We start from the raw sequence: 22494 nt of genomic DNA on the forward strand, positions 1-22494 counted from the left end.
ACAGGTGTCCATCCAGACTTTTATTGTGCTTGTGTTCCCCTCTTGGCTTCTTAGCGCTGCCCAGGGAATGGCTGGAGGGCAGACTTGGGGGGGGGCTACAGCCTGGGGGCAGGGTAGTGCTTCCAGAGCCCCCGCATCCCTGCCCCAGTGGCCTGTCACCCCAGGAGCACCCCAACACTTCCTCACAGATAGCTTTACCTTTACCACAGCAGGAGGGTGGATGCCAAGAAGGTGGCAGGAAGCTGAGAGCACGCAGAGCCCAAGGAGGGTGGAGGCAAGCACAGCAGGGAGCGAGAGGACAGAGCAGGGCCGGGAGGCAGCGTGCCCGGGAGGCAGCGGGATGCCCTGAGACAGGAGCTCCTGAGAAAACAAAAGGCCCGAGACAGATCAGGAAGTCGAGGCACAAAGTGATGAGGACCCTGAAAGACACGGGACCCAGGCAGAGCCAGGTCCCTGAGGTGAATGGCAGCCCCCAAAGGGACCCGAGCCCAAGATGGCGGAGGGGACAGGCCAAGGGTGCTGAGAGGAGCCCTCGGCGGAGGATAGGCCATGGGTGAGAGACAGGGTAGCTGCCAGGCGAATTCAAGTGGAGTGGGGCTTGGGGGACACTCGTTGGGCCCCAGGAGCAGTCTGTGGAATGCTGGGTTTGAGGAATACTCCCGGGCCCCAGAAGTGGAGTCCAGGGACACTGAGGTTGGGAAACCTCCAGTCAGGCCCCACAGAGCCTTAGCACCAGGGCCTGGTGGTCACTACTCAAACACGGACCAGGGCCACCAGCATGACAGACTCGAGGCCGGTGGCAGGGGCCCGGCCCGGTTCGATCACTTCTTGCCCTTGAATGTACCCAGGATCTTGGGCATGAATTTGCCCACCTTGCTGTCCCTGGTGTCCTCCTCGGCCAGGCTGTCCCCTGCCCCGGCCTCCTCCTTTTTGCAGAAGACCTCGAAGCGGCTGTAGACGCGCTTCTCCTTGCGCATGCTCTCCATGCGGCGCAGCAGCCGGTCCCGCTCCTCGGCACTGGCGGGCAGCGTGCGGCTCAGCCGGGCCTGCGGCCCTGTGCCGTCTGAGCGGAAGATGGCTGAGCACTTGTCCTTGTCGGACATATCTGGGGCCAGGTCTCCGGCCGCTGGCGGGCGCCCCAGTTCCGGGCTGCTGTGGGCGGGGACCCCTCGGTGCTTCTGGCCGTGGGCGCTGATCTGCTCCAGGATGGCCTTGGTGTCGTCCCGCAGGTTGCTGCTGTACAGGGCGTTGGCCGTGGCGGAGGCCAGGCGCACCCGCCCGCCCCGCTCCTCCGCGGCCTCGGCGCTGTCGCCCCGGCTCAGCGATGGCCGCCGGGGACTCTCGGGCTGCCCGTTCTCCTGGGGCGCCGCGGCGCCGCCCTCCTCCTCTCCACGCCGCTCGCTCTTGGGGCTCAGCAGCTGCCGGAGGCGCAGCGAGCCCTTGCGCAGGGCCTCCATGGGGCCGCCCGCCGCCTCCTCCGCGGGGCCGGCCTTCGGAGCCTCTGCGGAAGTGAGGCTGCTCCTGCGCTCGGGCACGGGCGGCACCGGGCTTGCCCTGCGCTCGGGCACGGGCGGCACTGGGCTGCCCCGCCGCTCCGGGCCGCCCTTCTGCTCCATAGGCACCGTGGGGGGGCCGCCCCTGCGGGCGGGACAGCCGGGCGCGGGCGGGCTCCCTCTCCGCTCAGGCCGCGTCGTCGGGTGGGCGCCGGGCCCCTCGGGCGGAGGGCTGTCGAGGCCCCGCGGGGACGCGGGGAGGAAGCGGGAGGGCAGGCGCTCGGCCCCGCGGCCCAGCGTGTCCAGCAGCTGCGCGGCGGTGAGCGAGGCGGCGCCCGGCTGCTGCTCGGCCTCCTGGTGCAGGCGCTGCGCGAAGGAGTCGCGCAGGTCCAGCAGGCAGCTCTCCAGGCTGCGCCGCTCCGCGCCTGCCCCGCCGGGCGCCGCCTCCTCCCGCCAGGCCTGGCACGCGAGCGCCCTGCTGTGGCTGGCGACGGCCACGGCGCAGGCGCCGCCCGGGTCGCGGGCCGGGCCCTTGTACTTCTCCAGCAGCTCGGCCACCTTGGTGGAGGCGGCGGAGCGCACGGCCTCGCCGCCCGGGCCAAGCGTCTCGCTCACCGTTTGCTCGCGGTGCAGCAGCTGCACCTTCTCTGTGGCGGCGGCCGCGGGACCGGCGGTGCCCTCGGCCTGGGACGCGAAGATGAGGGAGGAGCGCAGCCGGGAGCTGCGCTGGATGAGCGGCGTGAGGCGCGAGCGGAACGAGTCCTGCGTGGCGAGGCCCGCGTCCTCCGCGCTGCCGCCGCCGCCTGGCCCCAGCGGCCCGCGCAGGGCGGGCGGGGGCGGGTCGCGGGCCGGGCCCAGCACGTCGTCGTCCGAGGCCTCGGCCTCCAGGGGCAGACCCTCCTCGCCCGCGTCCTCGCCGTGGCAGCCGCTCAGGTAGGAAGCCAGGCGCCAGTGCCGCAGCCCTGCGCGGCCCTCGGGGCCGCCCCTGCGCTCAGGCTCCGCCTCCGCGTGCTCCGGGCCCGGCCGGCCCGAGACCTGGCAGGGGAAGCGCTGGCCCAGGTTGGGGCGCAACGCCCCGCCGGGCTCCAGGCCGCGGGGCCCGGGCCCGAAGGCGGGGTCCGAGCCGTGGCGCACCTCGCGGGACGCGCTGGACGGCACGTATTCCAGCCGCTGGTGCCCGGGCCCGTCCGCGCCCAGCTCGGCAAAGCGCGGCCCGGGGCCCAGCTCGGCAAAGCGCGGCCCGGGGCCCAGCTCGGCAAAGCGCGGCCCGGGGCCCAGCGCGAACTCGTCGGGGTCAGCCAGGCCGGGGCGGCCGGCGCGGAGCTTCTCGAAGAGCCCTTGCGGGCGCGCGGGCGCGCACTGCGGGTCCCACTGGTAGCCCTGCTGGTAGAGCTGGTCGCGGTGGAAGTGGCTGGTCTGGAAGCGGAGGTCTTCGCCGTGGCTCAGGAACGTCTGCCGGGACACCTGCCGCGCGAAGTTCTCCACCGCGCCCGCGCCGTCGGCGAAGCTGTGCCGCTTGAAGGCGTCCACCTCCAGGTGCCGGGCCTGGAAGAAGCCGCGCGCGCCCGGCTCCGCGCCCGGCCCCGCGTCCACGTCCAGCCGCCGCGGGAGCCGCAGCCCCGCCAGCCCCGCGTGCGGCTCCTCCCGGCGGAAGGCAGACAGGAAGTGGCGGTCGGGGTCCAGGAAGGAGGGGAAGCCCAGGCCCTCGTCCCGGGGCGGCGGGAACAGGAGGTGCGCGCGCTTGGGGAAGGAGAAGGGCGCTGGCGCCCCGAACCCGGGGACGCCCGCCAGGGGCCCGGCCCCCGCGTACGGTGCGACCGCCATGGCGTCCATGCGGGCCAGCGCCCCGGCCGACGGCACCAGCGGCTCCGACTGCGCGAAGAGAATGCGGAACTCCTCGTCGAAGCTGGCGACCAGCTCGCCCTGGAACACGTGCGCCAGGCTGCGGTGGATCTTCTCGAAGGACCACATGAAGCTGTGGGAGGTGCGGGCCGGGGTCAGGGGAGGCATGCGGCTGCCAGGGCCCGCGGGTGGCCGGGGAAGCAGGGGCTCTGGGCTGGGGGGGGGCGTCATCCAGGGAGGGGGGCTGTTGGGGAGGGCGGGCCAGGCTGGGGGACTCCCAGCCATGCAGACCTGTAGCTGCCGCTCATCACAACGGCGCAGTCCACGAGCAGAAACTTCTCCTTCACATGGCCCTTGAAGGACTTCCCTGTGCGGCAGTAGTAGGTTGGGCCCGCCACAGTGCGGACACGCAGGAACTGAGGAGGAGTAGGGTCGGTCAGTCAGGCCCAGGCCCAGGCCCAGGCCGCCCCGCCCCCCACCCCCCACCCCTCCTGGCCACTCACATCCACATGGTGCAGATTGACACGACACTTGTCCGCCATGTCCAGGAAATGCTGCGAGTTCATCTCATCCAGCAGAATGTAGACTGGAACCCTGCGGGCTGCTGCCTCCAGTATTTCGTTGAGCAAATCCACATCGGTGAACATGTCCATCACCACAGCTACCACCTGGGGGCGGTGCCCGGTCAGGAGGGTGGGCTGATCCCTGCTTTCCCACCCAGACCCCTACCAGAGGGCTTCTGCAGATGTGCTTGGCGTGGGTCCCAGGACACAGCAGCCAACAGAAGGGAACCCCAAGGTGCGGCCGCTCTGCCCTTGTGCAGAGGGGTCCACTGGCCAGGCCTGCAGCGTTTTTTTTTTCTGGTTGTCGGGCTTGAACTCTGGGCATGGGCGCTGTCCCTCAGCTCTTCAGCTCAAGGCGTGCGCTCTACCACTTGAGCCAAAGAGCCTTCTGGCTTTCTAGTGGTTTACTGGAGATAAGAGTCTCACGGGCTGGGAAGGTGGCTCAGTGGTAGAGCGCTTGCCCTGCATGCCTGAGGCCCTGGGTTCGATTCCTCAGCACCGCATAAACAAAAAGAAAAAAGCCGGAAGTGGTGCTGTGGCTCAAGTGGTAGAGTGCTAGCCTTGAGCTGAAGAGCTGAGGGACAGCACCCAGACCCAGAGTTCAGACCCCATGACCGGAACCAAAAAAAAAAAAAGAGTCTCATAGACTTTCCTGCCTGGGCTGGCTTTGAACCGTGAGCCTCAGATCCCAGCTTCCTGAGTAGCTGAGTAGCTAGGATGACAGGCATGAGCCACGGTGCCTGGCTGACTGCAGGTATTTCTCTGCACAACTATCCCAGGCTAGCAGGGGCCACACACCCTGTGGACACCAGCCATACACACATGGCACCACAGCCTGCACTAACGGGACCTTTGGTGAACTTCTGACAGACATCTGGCCTGTAGGCCCCCCCCAACTCCCTCCACCTCATGAGTTTCCTCTTCTCCCTGTTTCTCCCCCTGGTCTTCCAGGCTGGCTTAGGTAGGCAGCCCTTTCCACTGCCCACCAAGCCCGTGAGGAGCACCTGCTGGGCAGAGCGGATCATCCTCCGCGCCTCGTCCTTGATGCTGGGGCTGTCTGGGGGTGGAGGCTGCACCAGAGTGGTGACCTCGGTCCCCTGGAAGCCGAAGGTCAGAGGCCAGCCCAGGTCAAGCTCAGGCACAGCCTGGTCCGAGTTTACTGGCCAGTAAGTGCCGGAGGAGCCATCCATGTCCACGTCGGGGGGGCTGCCCTCAGGGGGCTCACGGGCAACATGCTGCGGGGGCTGCAGGTGGCGGCTCACGTGCTCCACCTCCTCTGGGCACAGGAAGTCAGGTGCCCCCTCGGATGCCAAGAAGCGGCTGTAGGCTTCTGGCCCCCCCTCGGCGAGCGCGTCTACGGCCAGGCGGTAGTACTCTCTGTAGTGAGGTGGCAGGTACCCAGGTGCCAGCGGGTTATCCCCCTGCGAGGAGCACTGCGAGCGGCGGGCCATGTTGGGGCCGGGGGCCTGGAGGCGCAGGGAGACACGTTACTGAGCGGGGCAGCGGCCCCCTCTTCCTCCCCTCCTGTGGGCACGGTGCAGGAGCGCCGTCAGGGCCCTTGGGAGGACTGGCATTCCACCCTTGTCTGGTAGACTTCCAGGGTTCCAGGGCCTGGAACCTCTAGCCTCTCCACCCTAGTCAGAACTCAAGGATTGGCGGCACCCCACCGTGGGACAGTGGCTCCAGTCTTAAGCCCTCTCCTCTCTTTCAGGATTTCAACTCACACTCTGGCTTTGGGAATCCCTTTTTCTATAAGAAGATATTTTATTCATTGTTATTTGGGCTTAAAGACAAACATAATGCAGACTCATCCTTTTGAGTTCTGTGACACTGTGCCACTCCCGGGAAAGTCGGGGCAGGCCCTCCACACCACTACACCTGGCCTCCAGTGAGTGAAGCACAAAGGGCCGAGACTGACTCATCTGGGGATGGTGTTGGTAAGCCCCACCCACATAATCTAGCCACACCCCCTTCCCATGCACAGGCTGTAGCCCTAGCCCCCCACAATCCAGCCCCAGCCCTCTGATCACTACGGTTTGTCCCTGCCAATCAGCTCCTCTGCCTTTTGCCTCGCCCACTCATCTTGCCACAGTCCATCATAGTAAAACCTCTCAGGGCTACAGCCTCATCATGCCGGCCTCTCGGCAAAGCTGGCACTAAATATCTCCCACGACTGCAAGAACCTTCCAAGCCTGAGCTAACCCCTACACTTGCCACCAGCGGCACTGAGGATGAGGTCAGAGGCTGTACCAGCAGCCCACGCTCCAGTGGGCCTTCCAGAGCCATCAGGCACAATCACTGAACACCTGATCCCTGCCAGCCTCCATGGGGTCGCAGCACTGGGGATGGCTTCTCAGGTGTAGGAGGTGGGGAGCCTCCTGCCTTATGTAGCACACAGGTTCCCAGAAGTGGCTCTGCCGAAGGGACCTGAGAGACCCGAGACGCCCTCGGCCGACAGATGACACGGCCCAGTGGAAGGAGACCCCCGCCTCATGTGGAGGGTTGAGGCCTGCTGCGTATGACCCAGAGAACCATGCTGATTTGGTGGAAGGGAGCAGGTCAAAGGGTAACTGCGGCGCTAGGGTGCACCTGCTCCAGCATCTGAGGACAGCCGCCGGCTGCAGGCAGGTTCCCTTCCTTCCCGGTGGTACCAGCCCACCGGGGCTGCCAGACGGGCTCCGTGAACAGGGTCAGCCACGCGCTCAAACTTGCGCAGTATGGGACAGTGTCAACAGGTATTGGGGCACTTCCGGGAGTGGGGAACACGCACCGGAAGGGACTCTGCCCTCCGATCTCTGGGGAGGTGGGGTGTAGGTGAAGAGCATGTGGCCCAGGGGTGAGGAGCTTCCCAGACCCTGCTGCGCCCCCACAACGCTCAGTGGCTTCCTCCCTGGTGCTGGAGCGGCGGCACCCTCAGGCACAGGGGAGGACCTGCCGGCCTGCCCCCCACCCCGGGTCCATCCCACCCAGACCTGTGACTCAGCAGGAGGCCGGCACCTCCGACCTGGAGCCTGCGGGCCTCCGGGACCCCGTCCTTCCGGCCGGCAGGAACCAGGGCTCCTGGCGCAGGGCCGCCGCAGGGCCTGGGGCTTCGGGACCCAGAGAGTGGATGTGGCCGGGTCTGGGGCGGGCGGCAGGGCGCAGGGGCGTAGGCGCGGGGAGGTGGCCGGAGGCCGGCCTCCGCCGGGCGGAAGTGGCGGGCTGGGCGCTGCGGGGTGCGGGGGCGCCCCGGGAGCGGGGCCGCCCGGTACCGCACACGGGCTCGGGAGGGGGCCGCCCTCCTCCGGCCCTCCACACGGGCCCCGGCCGTCTTGGGGCGCGTCCCCAGCCTTCAGGTAGGCTGCGGGGGACGGGCGAGCTGGGACGCGGCCGGCGTGCCCTCCCGCTTCCCGGGGCCCCGCGGCGGGCGCCCCCCGCGCCCCCCGCCCGCCGCCCCGGCCTCGCGCACGAGGCTTCGCCCCGCGCCCCGCCCGCCGGGCCGGGAGGGGGCCCTACCTGGCCAGGTGTGCGGGGTCTCGGCACAGGGGCAGCAGCAGCCGACCGCCGCCCAGCGGCCTCGCGGTCCGGTCGGTCCGGCAGCCACTCCCCGGCGCGGCCCGCCCGCCCGCGCGGCCTGATTCACGCGCCGCCCCGCCCCGCCCGCCCGCGCCCGGCCTGCCCGGGCAGCACCTGGGTGGGGCGGCCCCGCCCCGGCGCGCCCGCATTCCTGCGCCCCCCCCCGCCGCGCGGGACCCCGGCCCGACCCCCCGCCGCGCGGGACCCCGGCCCGACCCCCCGCCGCGCGGGACCCCGCGGACCCCGGCCCGCGCCCCACGCCGGGGACCCCTGGCCCGCGGCCGGGGTCGCCCGAGCCTCCCGGGGCCCTACTTGTTAGACCCCGAGCCCCTGCGCCCATGGCGAGCCGCACACTGGAGGGCCCTGGCCAGACCCCCTAGCCCGACCCCCCAACGCTGACCCCTGACCCCCGCCCCGGAAGTCGGGTCGCCTCGGAAGTTCCGGCTCGGTCGCTAGGAGACGCGGCCTGACGCGAGGCGGGGCGTGTGCCGCCGCGGCCGGGCAGGTGAGGCCGGCGGGGCGAGGCGGGCGGGCGCCGGGCCGGGCCGGGCAGGGCAGGGCCGGGACGCACGGCGGGGGCCCGCCACGCGGCGCCCGCACACCCCGCCGTTCTCAGGCGGGCTCCCGCACGCGCCCCGCACGCCGGGCCGACCGGGCGGACCGAGGGTCCTCGTGCACTCGGAGGGCCAGACTCACGGGAGACGCTCACACGCGGGGACCCTCACACGGGAGGCCTTCATGGGAGACCCTCACACGCGGGGACCCTCACAGAGACGCTCACACATGGAGATGCTCACCTGTGCAAGATGCTCACACAGATCCTCACACCGAGAACCCCTCCAGCTGACCACTCACATCCTGTCCCCAGCAGACGGGTCCCCCACTGATACGGAATGCACGCCCAGACACTGAAGGCACGAGGATGCCTCCCTGACACACACACGGCCATCCAGGTCTCACCAGGTCCCTCACCCGGAGCCTTGCCCATTCCAGCCCTGCTGAGCACACACCAAACACACACGTATCACCCCCAGTTTGCCCGTGGAAGCCTCAGATGCCCCAAGGCTGAGCCTGCCACGTTCCACCAGGCCCTCTGTAGCAGCCACCTGCCCCTCCCCCTTTCCTGCCAGCCAGACTCCAGTCCCCTCCGTGCCCATGCCCTGGCTGTCATGGCCCTGTTTTCAAGAGGTCCTTACACACACACACACACACACACACACACACACACCGCCCCCATTCCCCACAGGGAGGATCTGACCCAGCCTGGAACAAGTGGAGGTGGGGAGCCCCCGGAGGAAAGGAACTTTGGGGTGATTCTCAACGAGAAGGCTGCTGGTTCAGGACCTGACCACAGCATCTACCAAGGTCAGGGCCAGAGAGAAGCTGAGGTGGGGAGGGGCCGGGCTCCAGGACAGACCCCGTCCTGGGGACTGGGACAGGCACCTCTCCGCAGAGGGATGGCATGCTCTCGCCAAGAGCCCTGGCCCTGCTGCCAGGCACTTGTGGGGCAAATGAGGGCTGGGAGCACGTGTTCCTGCTGATCGCTCAGCCAGGACCACAGCGGCGTGCGTGGACGGTCCTCTGTCCTGCTGAGTGCCTCCTCCCTCTCCCAGGAGGATGAGCAGTAGGAAGGGGGGCCCAAAAGCTGCATCGAAGAAGGGGCAGACAGCACCCGCTGGACCCAAGCCACGAGCTGCAGCCGGTGAGTGCACCTCTGAGCCAACACTGACCGGTGTGCCCACCACGGGCAGGGCGGGGCCCCTCGGAGCACCTCCCTGAGAGCCATCTTCAAGGGGTCTCCCAGTTGGCTGTGGTAGGCTAATGCTTCGGAGCTCTGATTTGGGCTTACGCTGCCCTGGGCCCTGAGCCCTGGGCCCCCGGGGCTGATGTGGCTGCACAGCTTTAGGGCCCCTGAAGGTGGGAAGAGGGTCAGAGGGGCCCAGTAGGTTTGAAAGACGAGGGCTTAGATCCACACTGGGCAGTAGGCTAAGTTGCCATCCACTCAGACCCCCGCTTGCTCTCTGTCTGCTGCGTTGCCCTCAGACCACCTTCTCCAAAGCATGTCAAAGAGCAAATGCCAGGTTGTGTCCTGCTGCGGGCTGGGCCGGGCACCTCCCCCCTCCCTTCAACAGTTATCTCCTCCCTGCATTTGCTTTTGTTGTTGTGGTGGTGGTGGAACTTGAACTCAGGGCCTGGGCGCTGTCCCTGAGCCTCTTCATGCTCAAGGCTAATGCTCTACTACTTGAGCCACAGCTCCACTTGGTTTTTTTTTTTTTTTTTTTGAGTGGTTAATTGGAGATGAGTCTCAGGGGGACTTTTCTGCCTGGGCCAGCTTTGAACCACGACCCTCAGATCTCAGCCTCCTGAGTAGCTAGGATGACAGGTGTGAGCCACCAGTGCCGGGCCTGAGCTGCATTTCTCCAGTCACAGCTGCACACACCTTCCAGGTGTATCTCTTGAGCTGTCTGCTCAGCCTGCAAAGACCCTGTGCACACCCCATAGGGCATCTGTCTAGGCCCCGGCCCAGTCATGTGGTGGGCCTGGCCTAGGCCGTGAGACCCTGAGCTGGGGGGCGGAGCTGACTGCACACCAAGCTGAGGTTGGCTCCTAATTGCCCAAAATAGCCCCAGCCGCGTCTGAGGCCACCCGTCCTCCTGGAATGAGGATAATGGGCACCAGACATGGCGTGCTGCCTCGGGATCCCAAGCTCTGGGTGCTGCGTGCAGTAAACAGGGCGAGGAGCTGGCCAGGGTGGGAGGCCGCGCTCTTCCGCGTTGCTGCCTCCCTGCTGTGTGTACCAGGCTCACCCCCAGTCCTCACCTGCATCCTCCCTGGACAGCTCCTGTGGCTGCGTGTCCTGGCCCCCTGACCCAGGATGCCTGGGCCCCCTGGCCCCACACAAGTGCCTTCCCTCAGCGGTCTCTGCCCCCATGATCTTCCTGGCAGTCTTGGCAGTGTTCTGGGTGGTGAGTGTCAGCCTCCCTTAGCATGGGTAAACAAAGGCCCACAGAGCTCCTGAAACCATCCTGACCTCAAAGCGCACATCTGCGGGATGCTCCGGTGCCCTGGCCACCCGCGCCCCTCCCCGAGCCCTCTCCAGGCCTTACCTGCGCCTCGAGGCCCTCGGTCCGGAGCTGCCCCAGTGCCACGGCCAGCTGCAACCCCTCCATGCGCACCCAGGCCTGTTCCTCCTGCAGCTGCTGCAGCCACAGCTGCTCCTCCTGCAGCTGCTGCAGCCACAGCTGCTCCTCCTGCAGCTCCTGCAGCCACGGCTGCTGCTCCTGCCACAGCTGCATCTGCAGCTGGACCTGTCGCCGCCGGTCTTCCAGCAGCAGCTGTTCCTGGGCCAGGCACAGCTGGACCTCATGGAGCCGCAGCAGCTCTGGGCCCAGGGCAGGCGTGGGCCCCCCTGCTCCCCAGCCCTCCATGTGTTCAGGCCAGGCCAGCGCCAGCTCAGGTCCTGCAGCGGCCGCCTGCACCGGCCCTGGGGCTGCCTGTGGCTGCTCTGACCTGGCCACTCTGAGGTGTGCCTGGGGGCCTGGCTGGGTGCTGGTCACGTGCTCTGTGGGGGCCACCCCCGTCGGGTCCCGAGGGCCCCCTGTGGCAGGGGGTGGGGGACGGGCCTCCGCGCCCGGTTGCCCAGCCGCCCTCTGGGCTCGGCCTGCCCTTCTGCCCCGGGGTTTGCGAGCTCGACCTCGTTTTCCAGACATGGCCCTGGATCCGGCGCCTCTTTGGCCAGGTGTGTCTGCTTCCCGGGGCCCGGCTCATCCACGGTCACCTCACGCAGCTCAGGGGGCATCCAGAGGCTGCGGTGGGCAACCTGCTCCCTGGCCACGTTCGCGCTCAGCCCCGGCTGTCCTGCGGGCCCGCCCGAGGTGCGGAGGCTCCCGGCCTGGCTCTGCCTCAGGCCTCACGGCCCCGCTCTGTGGGGCTGAGCCACGCCAGGCAGTTTATAGAGACTCGGCGGCCGGTGGCTCACCCGGCCCAGAAGGCTGACTAACACGCTGACACAGGGCGCCGGACTTTACGGGCCACGGGCCTCACTGGCCAGACTGGGAAGGAGACGGAGAAACCGGAGGCGGCTCTCTCGGCACCTAGACGGCAGCAGCATGCCCAGTCCTGCCCGGGTGGCACCCCCCCACTCCCCGCCCCGCCAGCCCTGCTCCCGCGAAACTCAAACTGGGGCCACAGAGCTAGGAACTTCATCTGGGTCTCACTGGCCATCAGGTTCAGACCCTCACTGGCCGTGGGTGCCACGACCCACCTGGAGCGGGTCTTCAGGCCGCTCCCGGGCATTGCACCAGGAGGGGCCCTGCTGGGGCCCAGTGGGCCAGCACAGCCGAGAGCTCAGGCCGCACAGTGACCAGGCGAAAGCCCCCTGCCCCCGAGGCTCTGAAGGCCGAACAGCATTTTGAGGACGGGTGGGGAAGAAAGGAAAAGTCCAGCCTGCCCCCGAGGGCCCGGGGCGCTTGCTGTGGTCTCATTAGGAGGCCACTCCTCTGCCCACTGAATGGAGGCCCACGGGGCCCTGGCCAGCCTTTGGGTGCCAGGGTAGGGGGCTGGGGCCAGCACCAAGCGAGCCTTCCCAGGCTTCCTGTTGGGAAGCCATGCTCCAGCCCCTGGCCGGGGCTGACTCACATCCACACCCAGGGCCCATCCCAGCCGCACTGGCTGGACTGGTTTGCCCGGCCCGGCCCTGCACAGCGCACACCCCTCTGCTCATCCTGGCCCAGGGGGGAGCACCTACCTGGGAGCACTAGTTGGACAGAGAAGAAGCAGAGTGGGGGCCGGAAGTGAAGATGGACGGGGAGGAGCTGGCTAGCATGGTCATCCCAGCAGGGCCAGCAACATCCCGCCCAAGGGCCCATGTGGCCAGTGGTCCCTCTGGGTGCTCAGGGAAGAGGACCCGCGGCTCATTTGAGCGGCCTGCGTGGGCTGTCTGCTGCCTGGGGAGCTCCCAAGTGGCTGAGGCTCGGTGGCCGCGTTAGTGTCCCAGAAGCCTCCCGGGGTTAATGGGGAGTGGGGGAGTCTGACACCCTGACATGGCTGCCACTTTCTCCCAGGGAGACCAGGAGAGAGCAGCCAGCCCCAGAAGAAGGCAGGCCAGCAGGCAAAGGAGCCCGAGAGCCCCAAGGCTCCTGCAGGTAAGAACCTTGGAACCCTGCTTCTGAGGGGGGAGGGGGGAAGCAAGAAAAGCACCACCCTGGGCCAGGCTAGTACGGAAGCCAGGTGTGTGCACAGAGCGAGAACACGCGTCCACGCTGGGACACATGCGCGAAACTGGAGTGCGCCCAGGCACCGCGATGCCCTCTGCTGGCCTGAAAGAGGCCTGGCCTGGGCCGCCCCGGGCCCCGCTGGTGCCCTGTGCTCAGTGCCCTGTGCTGCCCAGCCCCCCAGTGCTGCGTCCCCCCCCAGCTCTGCCTCTCCCCAACACCTCCTGCCCTCCCTCAGGCTCTGCGTCCTCCCGGCTGGCCTCATCTCTGGTCTTGGCGTCAGGGCACATCCCCATGGACCTCCCAGGGCCTGGGGCAGGCTAGGCCTCGCCTGGGTCTGTGCATCCTGACTTTTGCGCAGCTTCGCTCTGGACAGGGCAGGGTGCAATAGGCCAAGGGGCTGCGGGACCCTCCCTCTTCCTGGTGCTGGAGACAGCCTGGAGGCAGAGAGCGCAGAGACTCAGTGGGGCTGGCCAGAGCACCGGGAAGGGGCAGACTGCAGAGGCTTCTCACCATCTGTTCCTGCTGTGCGGGAAACCCTGGTGGGGGGGGCCGGCCTCTGGTGGCTCAGGATGGAGCCGTGGGGGCCAGCGGGACACTGCGCACCGCCAGCCCCTGCCTTACAGGTCACTTCTGTGGCCAGGCGGGCCTCCGGGCAGAGCAGCCCTGACTGCTCGGGGTGCCCAGAATCACAGATGCACATGGATTGAGGTAGCTAGTCAGCTGGACTAAAGATGAAGAGATGATCTCGCATCATCCAGGCCATCCATGGTAGCACAGGGCAGGAACAGAGGGGAAGATGGGGGGCAGAGGAGAGGACGTGCAGGATTGCTCAGGGTTATGTGACTCGAGTGTCTGGGGAAGGGTTCCGAAAGCTAACAAAGGCAGAAGCCGGCCCTCGCTGCATCCCCTCACACACCCAGAGTTCCTGGGGAGCTGGTGTCTGTGAGCCAGGCTGTGATGAGGTCCCTAGAGGAGAGCAGGCGCGTGTGGAGGTGAGCAGCTTTTGTCTCCCCAGGCAGGAGGCTGGAGGACAGCACTTGCTACCTCAGCAGCTGCCCAGCGAGCGCCAGGACCGTCTGCCGTCCCCGTCCGCTCTGTCAGTAGGGCCATGCTTGCCACCAGTTTAGTTTCCTGTAGTTCCACTTCCACCATTGGTGATCCGTCCTTGCAAAGGCCGGTCCAGTGCGCGTGATGGAGACGCGCGCACACCAGGCCTCCCCAAGACTTCGCGTTGGTGTCCAGGGAAGCTCAGCTCCCACGGGTCACTCTCTGAGGGGAAGGAGGAGGCTACGTCACACACCACTGGCCTCCTTCACAATGACCTCCCTCCGTCGGCCAAGGCACTGGCCTGTACCGTTGGGTCCACCGCAAGGGACCTGGCCACAGCGCTACACTGCTGTCTTCCCGTCTACAGACGGAGACTCCTGCTGTTGACATTTTGCTAAAGCTGTGTATTAGTTCCAGCGCATATTGGTTATATATTTAGAGTTTTCTAGATACAATGGAGATATTTTACTTCTTCTTTTTCCTTTCCTTACTTGATTGTCCCAGCAGAGATTTCCAGTTCTGTGTTAAGCAGAAGAGGTGAAAGCAGCCATCTTCCCCCTTTTATTGGAGGGGATGCTGGGATTTGAACTCAGGGCCTTGTGCTTGCTAGGCTGGCACTCTGTCACTTGAGCCACACCCCCAGCCCATTTGATGCTTGAGTTATGTTTCAGCTCTAGCTGATATGTTTGCCGGGGGCCAGCCTGTCCCTACAGTCTTCCTGTATACACCTCCTACATCCTGGAACCACAGCCCCAGCCTCCATACTGCCTTGTTTGTTGAGATAGGAGTCTCCTTTTGCCAGGAAGGCCTTGAACCAGATCCTTTGATCTGTACCTCCCAGGTAGCTGGGACTATAGTTGTGAGCCACCCCACCCAGCTTTATTTTCCCCCTCAAAGGAAAAGCTTTCAATCTTTCACCCTGGAGTAAGTAATTGCCTTTCATCAGACTGAGGATGTTTCCTGCTAGTTAGTGTGTGTGTGTGTGTGTGTGTGTGTGTGTGTGTGTGTGTGTGTGTGTGTGTGTGTGTGTGTGTGTGTGTGTGTGTGTGTGTGTGTGTGTGTGTGTGTGTTGTACTGGGGCTGAACGCTGTCCCTTAGCATTTTTTTTTCACAAGGCTGGAACTCTGAAGATAAGAAATTAATGGACTTTTCTGCCTGGGCTGGCTTTGAACTGTGATCCTCGGATCTCAGCCTCTTGAGTAGCTAGAATTACAGAAGAGAGCCACTAGCACCTGGCCTTTTTGGACTTCTAGTTTGCTGAAATTTGTGTGTGTGTGTGTGTGTGTGTGTGTGTGTGTGTGTGTGTGTATGCGCGCGCGTGTGCGTGCACGCAAAAAGTGTTAAATTTTATCAAATGCTCTTTATGTATGAATTGAGGCAATCATTTGGCTTTTTCCTTCATCTATTAATACAGTTTTCACGTTGGTTAATTCTTATATGTTAAACTGTCCTTTCACGCCAGGAATAAATTCTACTTGGTAACGGTGTTGAATTCTTTCAGTGTGCTGCTGAATGTGGTGTGGTAGGTAGTGTCTGTCTGAGGAATTTTCCCCCAGTGCTCGTAAGAGGCCCTGGTCTGTGTGTGGCTTTGGTATCAGATAATGTTGGCCTCAAAGGAGGAGTTAGGACGCAGTCCTTCCTCTTCAGCTTATTGGAAAGTTGAGGACAAGGACTGGCATTGCTTCCTTCACTGTTTCCTCAAGATTCTTAGTGAGGGGCCAGTGGCTCACACCTGCGATCCTGCGATCCTAGCGATTCAGGAAGCTGAGCTATGAGGATTGAGGTTCAAAGCCAGCCCTGGGAGGAAAGTCCACGAGAATCTTATCTCCAGTTAATCACCAAATTGCCAGAAATGAAGCTGTGGCTCAAGTGGTAAAGAGCTAGCCTTAAACACAAAAAGCTCAGGGATAGCACCCAAGCCCTGGGTTCAATCCCCAGGACTGGCACAGAACAAAAACAAAAATAATTAAAAACAAAAACAAAGGAAAGAAAGAAAAAGAAAAGAATTTACTGATGAACCATGGTGTTCAGGCTTTCTGTGTTGCGTTTTTTTTGTTTGTTTGTTTTAATGAGGGCGAGGGGGAGGAATAAAGAAAGAAAGCCTTTATTCATTATTGGAGAAGAGGAATTTTTTTTTTTTTGTCGGTCGTGGGGTCTGAACTCTGGGCCTGGGCGCTGTCCCTCAGCTCTTCAGCTCAAGGCTAGCGCTCTACCACTTGAGCCATAGTCCCACTTCCGGCTTTTTCTCTTATGTGGTGCTGAGGAATCAAACTTAGGGCTTCATGCATGCAAGGCAAGCACTGTACCACTGAGCCACCTTCCCAGCCCTGAGGAAACTTTCTTTACAAACTAGTTTCTCCACACCCAAGGGTTACAGCTAGAGTAGAAATAGGGAAGGAGCAATGTACACTAATAAAGGCATGAGTATGCATGATTTTCTTTTGTATCAATATACATTAGTTTCACAAAGGGGGTTTCCTTGTGACATTTCCACACAGGTATACAGTGTATCTCAATCAACCTCAACCCCCCCTCCCCTCCTCCTCTTCCTTCTTCTTTTCCTGCTCCTGGGGCTTGAACTCTGGGCCTGGGCGCTGTTCCTCAGTTCAAGGCAAGCGCTCTACCACTTGAGCCACAGCACCACTTCCAGTTTTCTAGTGGTTTATTGGAGATAAGAGTCTAAAGGACTTTTCTGTCTGGGCTGGCTTTGAACCACAATTCTCAGATCTCAGCCTCCTCAGTAGCTAGGATTACAGGTGTGAGCCTCTGTGCCCGGAGTTCTTGTTCTACTTTTGAGACAGGGTCTCACTATGTGGCTTAGGCTGGCCTTGAGCTCAGTCCTTCTGCCTCAGCCTGCCTGGTGCTGGGAATCACAGGTGTGTACCCCACGCATCCCTCGCCCTAATAGTCCTCCTTTCCTGTAAAATCCATGGTACATCTGCACTTTCCTTTCTGATTTTAGTAATTTGTGTCTTTTTCTTTGTCCATTTAGTTAAAAGCTTGTCGATTTTGTTGATCTTTTTAAAGAAACAACTTTTTGTTTCATCAGCCTTATTACTTCTTTTCTTTCTTTGCCCTCAAATTCAGGGCCTCATGTTCTTGCTTAGCTTTTTCACTCAGGACAGTGCTCTGCCACCTGAGTCACACCTCTATTTCTGGCTTTTTACTGGTTAAATGAAGAAAAAGTCTGTCAAATTGCCAGGCGCCGGTGGCTCACACCTGTAATCCTAGCTACTCAGGAGGCTGAGATCTAAGGATCGCGGTTCAAAGCCAGCCCAGGCAGGAAAGTCTGTGAGACTCTTATCTCCAATAAAACCAGTAGGAAACCGGAAGTGGTGCTGTGGCTTAAGCAGTAGAGCACTCGCCTTGAGCTGAAGAGCACAGGGACAGTGCCCAGGCCCAGACTTCAAGCCGTATGACCAACTAAAAAAAAAAAAAGTCTGTCAAATTTGTCTGCTGATCTAGCTGTGGGTGTTAACCTCAGGGCCTGGGTGCTGTCCCTGAGCTTTTTAGTTTGAGACCGGTGCTCTACCACTTGAGCCACAGCTCCACTTCTGGCTTTTTGGTAGTTAAGTGGAGATTAGAATGTCATGGGGCTGGTACTGTGGCTTAGTGGTAGAGTGCTTGCTTAGTTAGCATGTATGAGCCCTGGGTTCAATTTCTCAGTACAATATGCACAGAGGAAGCCAGAAGTGGCTCTGTGGTTCAAGTGGTAGAGCACTAGCCTTGAGCAAAAGCAGCTCAGGGACAGTGCCCAAGCCCTGAGGTCAAGCCCCAGGACTAGAGAAAAAAAAAAAAAAAAAAAGAGTATCATGATCTTTCTTGCCTGGTCTGGTTTCAAGTGTGGGTCCTCAGATCTCAGTCTCCTGAGTGGCTAGACATACAGGAACAAGCCACTGGCATCTGGCTTGATTTTCTGTGTTATTTCTACCCTCTATGTCACTAATCTTTGCTCTAGTCTTTTTCTTCTGATAAATTTGGGCTTTAGCTTTTTCCTTAGTTCCTCAAGTTTTTTGTTTTTTTTGTTTTTTTTGGTCATGGAGCCTGAACTCTGGGCCTGGGTGCTGTCCCTCAGCTCTTCAACTCAAGGCTAGCGCTCTACCATTTGAGCCACAGCACCATTTCCAGTTTTCTGAATGGTTTATTGGAGATAAGAGTCTTACAGTCTTTCCTGCCTGAGCTGGCTTTGAACTGTGATCCTCAGATCTCAGCCTTTTAAGTAGCTAGGATTGCAGGTGTGAGCCACCAGCACCCTGTTCAAGTTCTTGACTAAAGATCTTTTTTGCTTAATGTGAACCTTTGTACCTATAATTTCCCTCTCAACATAGCTTTGCTGTATCCCATAAGGTTTGTTGTATATGGTGTATTGTATTTTTATTCCTAAGTATTTTCTAACTTCTTTTTATCATTTCTTCTTTGATCTAGTTCCACAATTTTAAGTGGGCATGGTGGTGCACACCTGTAATCCCAGCTACTTGGTCAGCAGATGTAGGAAGATTGTAATTCAAGGGCAGCATTAACTTCAGACCCTATTTGAACAAACAAACTAAAAGTTCTTGGGGTGAGTGCAGCACCCAAGCCCTGACTTCAGTCCCTTACAAAACCAAAAACCAAAGCACCACTCTCAAAGCCACAGTTCTGGCCATTTTCCAGTTTTACTTCTGTTTCTGACACCCTTCCCTTTTAGCGATGACATACATGGGTTTTATTTTAATTAATTACTGTGCCAGTCCTGGGGCTTGAACTCAAGGCCTGGGCACTGGCTTTTGGCTCTATTCCTTGAGCTTTTTCACTGAAGGCTAGCACTCTAATTCTTTTTTTTTTTTTTTTTTTGGTCAGTTGTGGGGCTTGAACTCTGGGCCTGGGCGCTGACCCTCAGTTCTTCAGCTTAAGGCTAGTGCTCTACCACTTGAGCCACAGCGTCACTTCTGGTTTTCTGATGGTTAATTGGAATTTAGTCTCACGGACTTCCCTGCCTGGGCTGGCTTGGAACCACAATCCTCAGATCTCAGCCTCCTGAGTAGCTAGGATTACAGGCGTGAGCCACCGGCGCCCGGCTCCAGCACTCTAATTCTTGAACCACCGCTCTACTTTTGGCTTTTTGGTGGTTAATTGGGGATATGAGTGTCATGGACTTTCCTGCCCTGGTTGGCTCCTGAGTAGCTGGGATTATAGGCATGAGCCCCCAGTGCCTCCATCGACAGATAAACAAACAAACAGGAGAAAATGGAAACAAAAGCAGCAGCAAAGGTACAAAACCTCTCATTTCCTGGAGTCGTTTCGATAAATATTGTTCTATATGAGCGCACACAGTGTGTTTTGTGTTTAAGACAAGTTCCGGCTGTGTAGCTCAGGCGGGCTCAGAACGGGGCGTTAGCCCGTTTTGGCCCCCCATGCGTTTGTGGGGAAGTCTGGATAATCTTATGGAGGTCTCCCGTGTGCAGTCCTCTCTCTCTCTCTTGTGCCACTCTTATTATTTTATTTCAGATGTTTGTGATCTGTTTTAGTGTGTGTCCCTTTCATGATGTTTGTCTTGGTGCTGGCTGTTTATATTCATAGCTTCCACAAAATCTGGGAAATTTTCAGCCACTTTTACTTCAATGCTCTCTCTGCTCCACTCCCCCCTCCCTCTCCCTCTCCTGCCCCTCCCCCTCTCCTCTCCCTCCTGCTCTTTCCCTTCCTTACACCCCTCCTCTCCCTCTCCCCCTCCCCCCTCCAAGCCCTGCAGTGTCCTGCTGGGATGGTGCCACACTGACCAGCAAGGCCACTCTCCGCCCGTCCTTTTTCTCTCCATTCTTCAGACGTGGTCATTTCCATTGTCCCTTCTGTAAGCTCATAGATTCCTCTACTCAAATCTAGGGAATTTTTCATCTCAGTAATTGTAACTTTTAGTTCCAGAGGATTCTTTTTAGGTCTTATATCGTGCTTTTGACCTTTCTGAGGTTTTGTGGGGATTTTTTTTTGCCAGTCCTGGGGCCTGGGCGCTGTCCCTGAGCTTCTTTGTGTTCAGGGCTAGCGCTCTACGACTTGAGCCACAGGACCACATCCAGCTTTCTCTGAGTAGTTTATTGGAGATAAAAGTCTCATGGTTGGCTTTGAACTGCTCAGGTTGGCTTTGAACTGCAGTGCTCAGTTCTTAGCCTCCTGAGTAGCTAGGATCGCAGGCATGAGCCACCAGTGCCCAGCAACCTTTCTATTTTGATCATACACCATTTTCTTGACTTTTCCCACCTTTTCCTTTAGTTCTCTGAATGCATGACACATCACCACACACCAGTCACTGAGACCAGGGCACGCTGATGAGATTGTGGTGCCGGTGGGCCAGGGCCGGGTAGAGCCGACTGGGCTCTACACTCAGAGCCTGTAATCTCCACCTGCGTTGGGGCTGTGGCTCATCTAGTCATTTCTTGAAGTTGCACCAGGTTGCTGAGCATTTTGCAGGAACCAGCCATGCTTGGTCTTAGGGGCTGTGCACGGTTGTGACCCATGAACTCTCCACAGGTCCTCTCCGTCATGGCCTCTGCTTCTGTGAGGCGGGAAGGCAGGGGCTGACAGGCAGTCTCTCCCATGGTGCAGTGCGGCATGATGAGTTCCGGTATCCTGTCACCTCTGCCACACTCACCTCTGCCACACTCTTGGTTGAAGCAGGTGGCACACACTGCAGGGGAGCAGCTGGGGTCCCCACTAATGTTTTGGTAGTTACCCTAGAGTTCAGAATCTTTCTTTTCTTTTTCTCAGTTGTGGGGCTTGAACTCAGGGCCTGGGTGCTGTCCACTCTACCACTTCGAGCTACAGCTCCACTTCCGGTTTTCTGGCAGTTAATTGGAGATAAGAGTCTCATGGACTTTCCGGGGCTGGCTTTGAACCTCAATCCTCAGATCTCAGCCTCCTGAGTAGGATTACAGGTGTGAACCACCAGCACCCAGCTCTGCCGCGGACCGGGTTCTGTCGGGACGACGGAGGACACCTAAGGGAGGAACCTGGAATAGGATGGGGAGATGGCAAACAGACAACTCACACACAAGAGGAGTGGATGCTGAGTGCTGAGTGCTGAGTGCTGAGTGCGATTTAATGCAGAGGATAGCAAACTTTTATAACAGAAGTCTCCATGAGAAAGGGCAAAAGGTTACACAGTCTTGCTGCATGGCTTCATTCTTGGGTGGTCACCAGCTGGGCACCTGATAGGCATTTGTCTCCGGCTTATCTCTAAGGAATACAATGGGTTTGGGTTTCGATGTTTGTCACCAATTAACCATTACCTATTTTTATAGAGGCCTTAACTTTCCCATAAGATCTTTCCTGTCTCTTCTTTAATAGTAAACTTTAAGGAGACCTAGCAATTCTCTTAGTAAATAGCAGGAAATTCTCTCTCCTAAATAATTATCTCAGCAATTGCCATACATTCTTTCTGTTTTAGCTGAGCCTACTGCTTCTTGTAAGTCCCTTACAAATAATTCCTTCCGCTGAAGTGACTTCGTGAAACCCCCAATACTTTTATATTTACTTATAACTTGTCTACTAGCCTTCATAAGAGGGGTTTCAGGGTAGCACTTAACTATGGTGAGTTAGACATATTTTTAAGACACTCATCAGATATTGGAGTCGTCAACACTCTTAAGAAAGAGCTTTGAATAAGGGAACGTTGACAATGAGTAAGTACAAAGAGCAGTAGAAACAGTAAAAGATCAATAGGCACTCTTATGAGGGAAGAAAGACAGAAACACATCTTTTCCCAGGGGTTTTTCCAGCCTTTTCCCAGGAGTAGGCCTCTTAGAAGCCCTATTCTCCGAGGTACACTTCGGTGAAGTCCCAAAACTTGGAGATAGGTTTCTGTAAAGCCCCATTCTCTGAGGTAGACTTCGGTGAAGTCCCAAAACTCAGAGATAGGTCTCTGAAGCCCCTATCTTGGTCTGATAGATGGTTTCCCATGCTAAGCAGACTCCACTGGGGTCGGCGTGGCACAGCTCCTTGTTTTTGTGTCTTAATGGTACCATGTTTGTGTGTTTGCACATATTTATCTCTTGTGGGAGTTCAATGCATACTGAAGCAGTGACTCCATGCCTTTATTATTTGATTTTTGAGCGAGTATTTAGAGTTTGAACTCAGTGCCTTGAGTCTGCTAAGCTGTCACTCTATCACTTGAGTCATGCCCCCAGCCCTGCTTCTTGCTGGTTGTTCATAAGCAAGGCGCTTACTTCCTGCTCTGGCCTGTGCCTATGCTGTGATCCATCTACTTTAGGCTTCCTGCATGCACCATTGTATCCATCTTTCCCCTGTGGAGACATGGGCTCATGGACTTTTCTGCCTGGGCTTGCCTGGAACTAAGATCCTCCCAAACTCAGTCTCCCAAGTAAATAATAATACGGGCATGAACCACCAGGGGTACCCTACTGGAATGATGTCTTTTGTGAATTTTCAAAAATTATCTTCAAATATTAACATTCCATATGCAACTCCAGTTAACTATGTATTTTTTCTTTTGCTGTTTTTATTCTGGATGTTATCATTTGTGTTATGTCCCAAATTGCCAATTCTGTGTTCAGCTATGTCTACTATGCTGTTAAACACATCCACTGATCTCTTTCTACCAGTTTTGTGTCTTTGCACTGTAGAATTACCATTTGATGATTTATTGTTCCCAACACTTTGCCTCAACTTTTCACTTTTGTGACATCTTAGTCATATCATGTTAAGACCTTTCTTAGTGTATCTTCCAAATTATGTCCTAGCGGGAGCCACTCTCAGCCTTGCTGAATTCTGATTACAGACTTTGGCCCC

At 59.5% G+C, this 22494-nt stretch overlaps 2 protein-coding genes across 6 annotated transcripts in view; one reads left to right on the plus strand and one right to left on the minus strand.

The window, feature by feature from the left end:
* On the minus strand, positions 1-7819 carry LOC138806064 (protein FAM83H-like). Of its 3 annotated transcripts, none has more exons than XM_069991564.1 (5): positions 7766-7819; positions 4903-5364; positions 3839-4003; positions 3627-3751; positions 1-3468 (listed from the first exon to the last, which is right to left on the minus strand). In XM_069991564.1, the coding sequence occupies exons 2-5, from the start codon at positions 5347-5349 to the stop codon at positions 822-824; spliced, it is 3384 nt and encodes a 1127-aa protein (XP_069847665.1). In that variant the 5' UTR covers positions 5350-5364; positions 7766-7819; the 3' UTR covers positions 1-821. The 3 variants fall into 3 exon arrangements, with proteins under 3 accessions (XP_069847665.1, XP_069847662.1, XP_069847664.1); XM_069991561.1 differs by lacking the exon at positions 7766-7819 and adding an exon at positions 7394-7461; XM_069991563.1 differs by lacking the exon at positions 7766-7819 and adding an exon at positions 6871-7000.
* LOC138806066 (IQ motif and ankyrin repeat domain-containing protein 1-like) overlaps positions 7751-22494 on the plus strand; it is a 25607-nt gene continuing 10863 nt past the window's right edge. For all 3 annotated transcript variants that reach the window (XM_069991565.1, XM_069991566.1, XM_069991567.1), the window contains exons 1-4: positions 7751-7958; positions 8700-8818; positions 9067-9155; positions 12517-12597. In XM_069991565.1, the coding sequence (XP_069847666.1) occupies positions 9071-9155; positions 12517-12597 (166 nt within the window). In that variant the 5' untranslated portion in view covers positions 7751-7958; positions 8700-8818; positions 9067-9070. The remainder of the gene's footprint in view (positions 7959-8699; positions 8819-9066; positions 9156-12516; positions 12598-22494) is intronic.

Source organism: Dipodomys merriami, unplaced genomic scaffold, assembly GCF_024711535.1.
Source record: "Dipodomys merriami isolate MVZ:Mamm:240054 unplaced genomic scaffold, mDipMer1.0.p SCAF_4, whole genome shotgun sequence".
Lineage (NCBI taxonomy): Eukaryota > Metazoa > Chordata > Mammalia > Rodentia > Heteromyidae > Dipodomys > Dipodomys merriami.

What these genes read in the sequence shown, in the direction of transcription:
- LOC138806064 (XM_069991564.1), bottom strand. Translation starts at nt 5,349, where the DNA reads ATGGCCCGCCGCTCGCAGTGCTCCTCGCAGGGGGATAACCCGCTGGCA. An exon ending in TGATCCGCTCTGCCCAGCAG is followed by an intron (nt 4,004 to 4,902) that starts GTGCTCCTCACG and finishes CACCGCCCCCAG; the next exon opens with GTGGTAGCTGTGGTGATGGA. An exon ending in GTGATGAGCGGCAGCTACAG is followed by an intron (nt 3,469 to 3,626) that starts GTCTGCATGGCT and finishes CACCTCCCACAG; the next exon opens with CTTCATGTGGTCCTTCGAGA.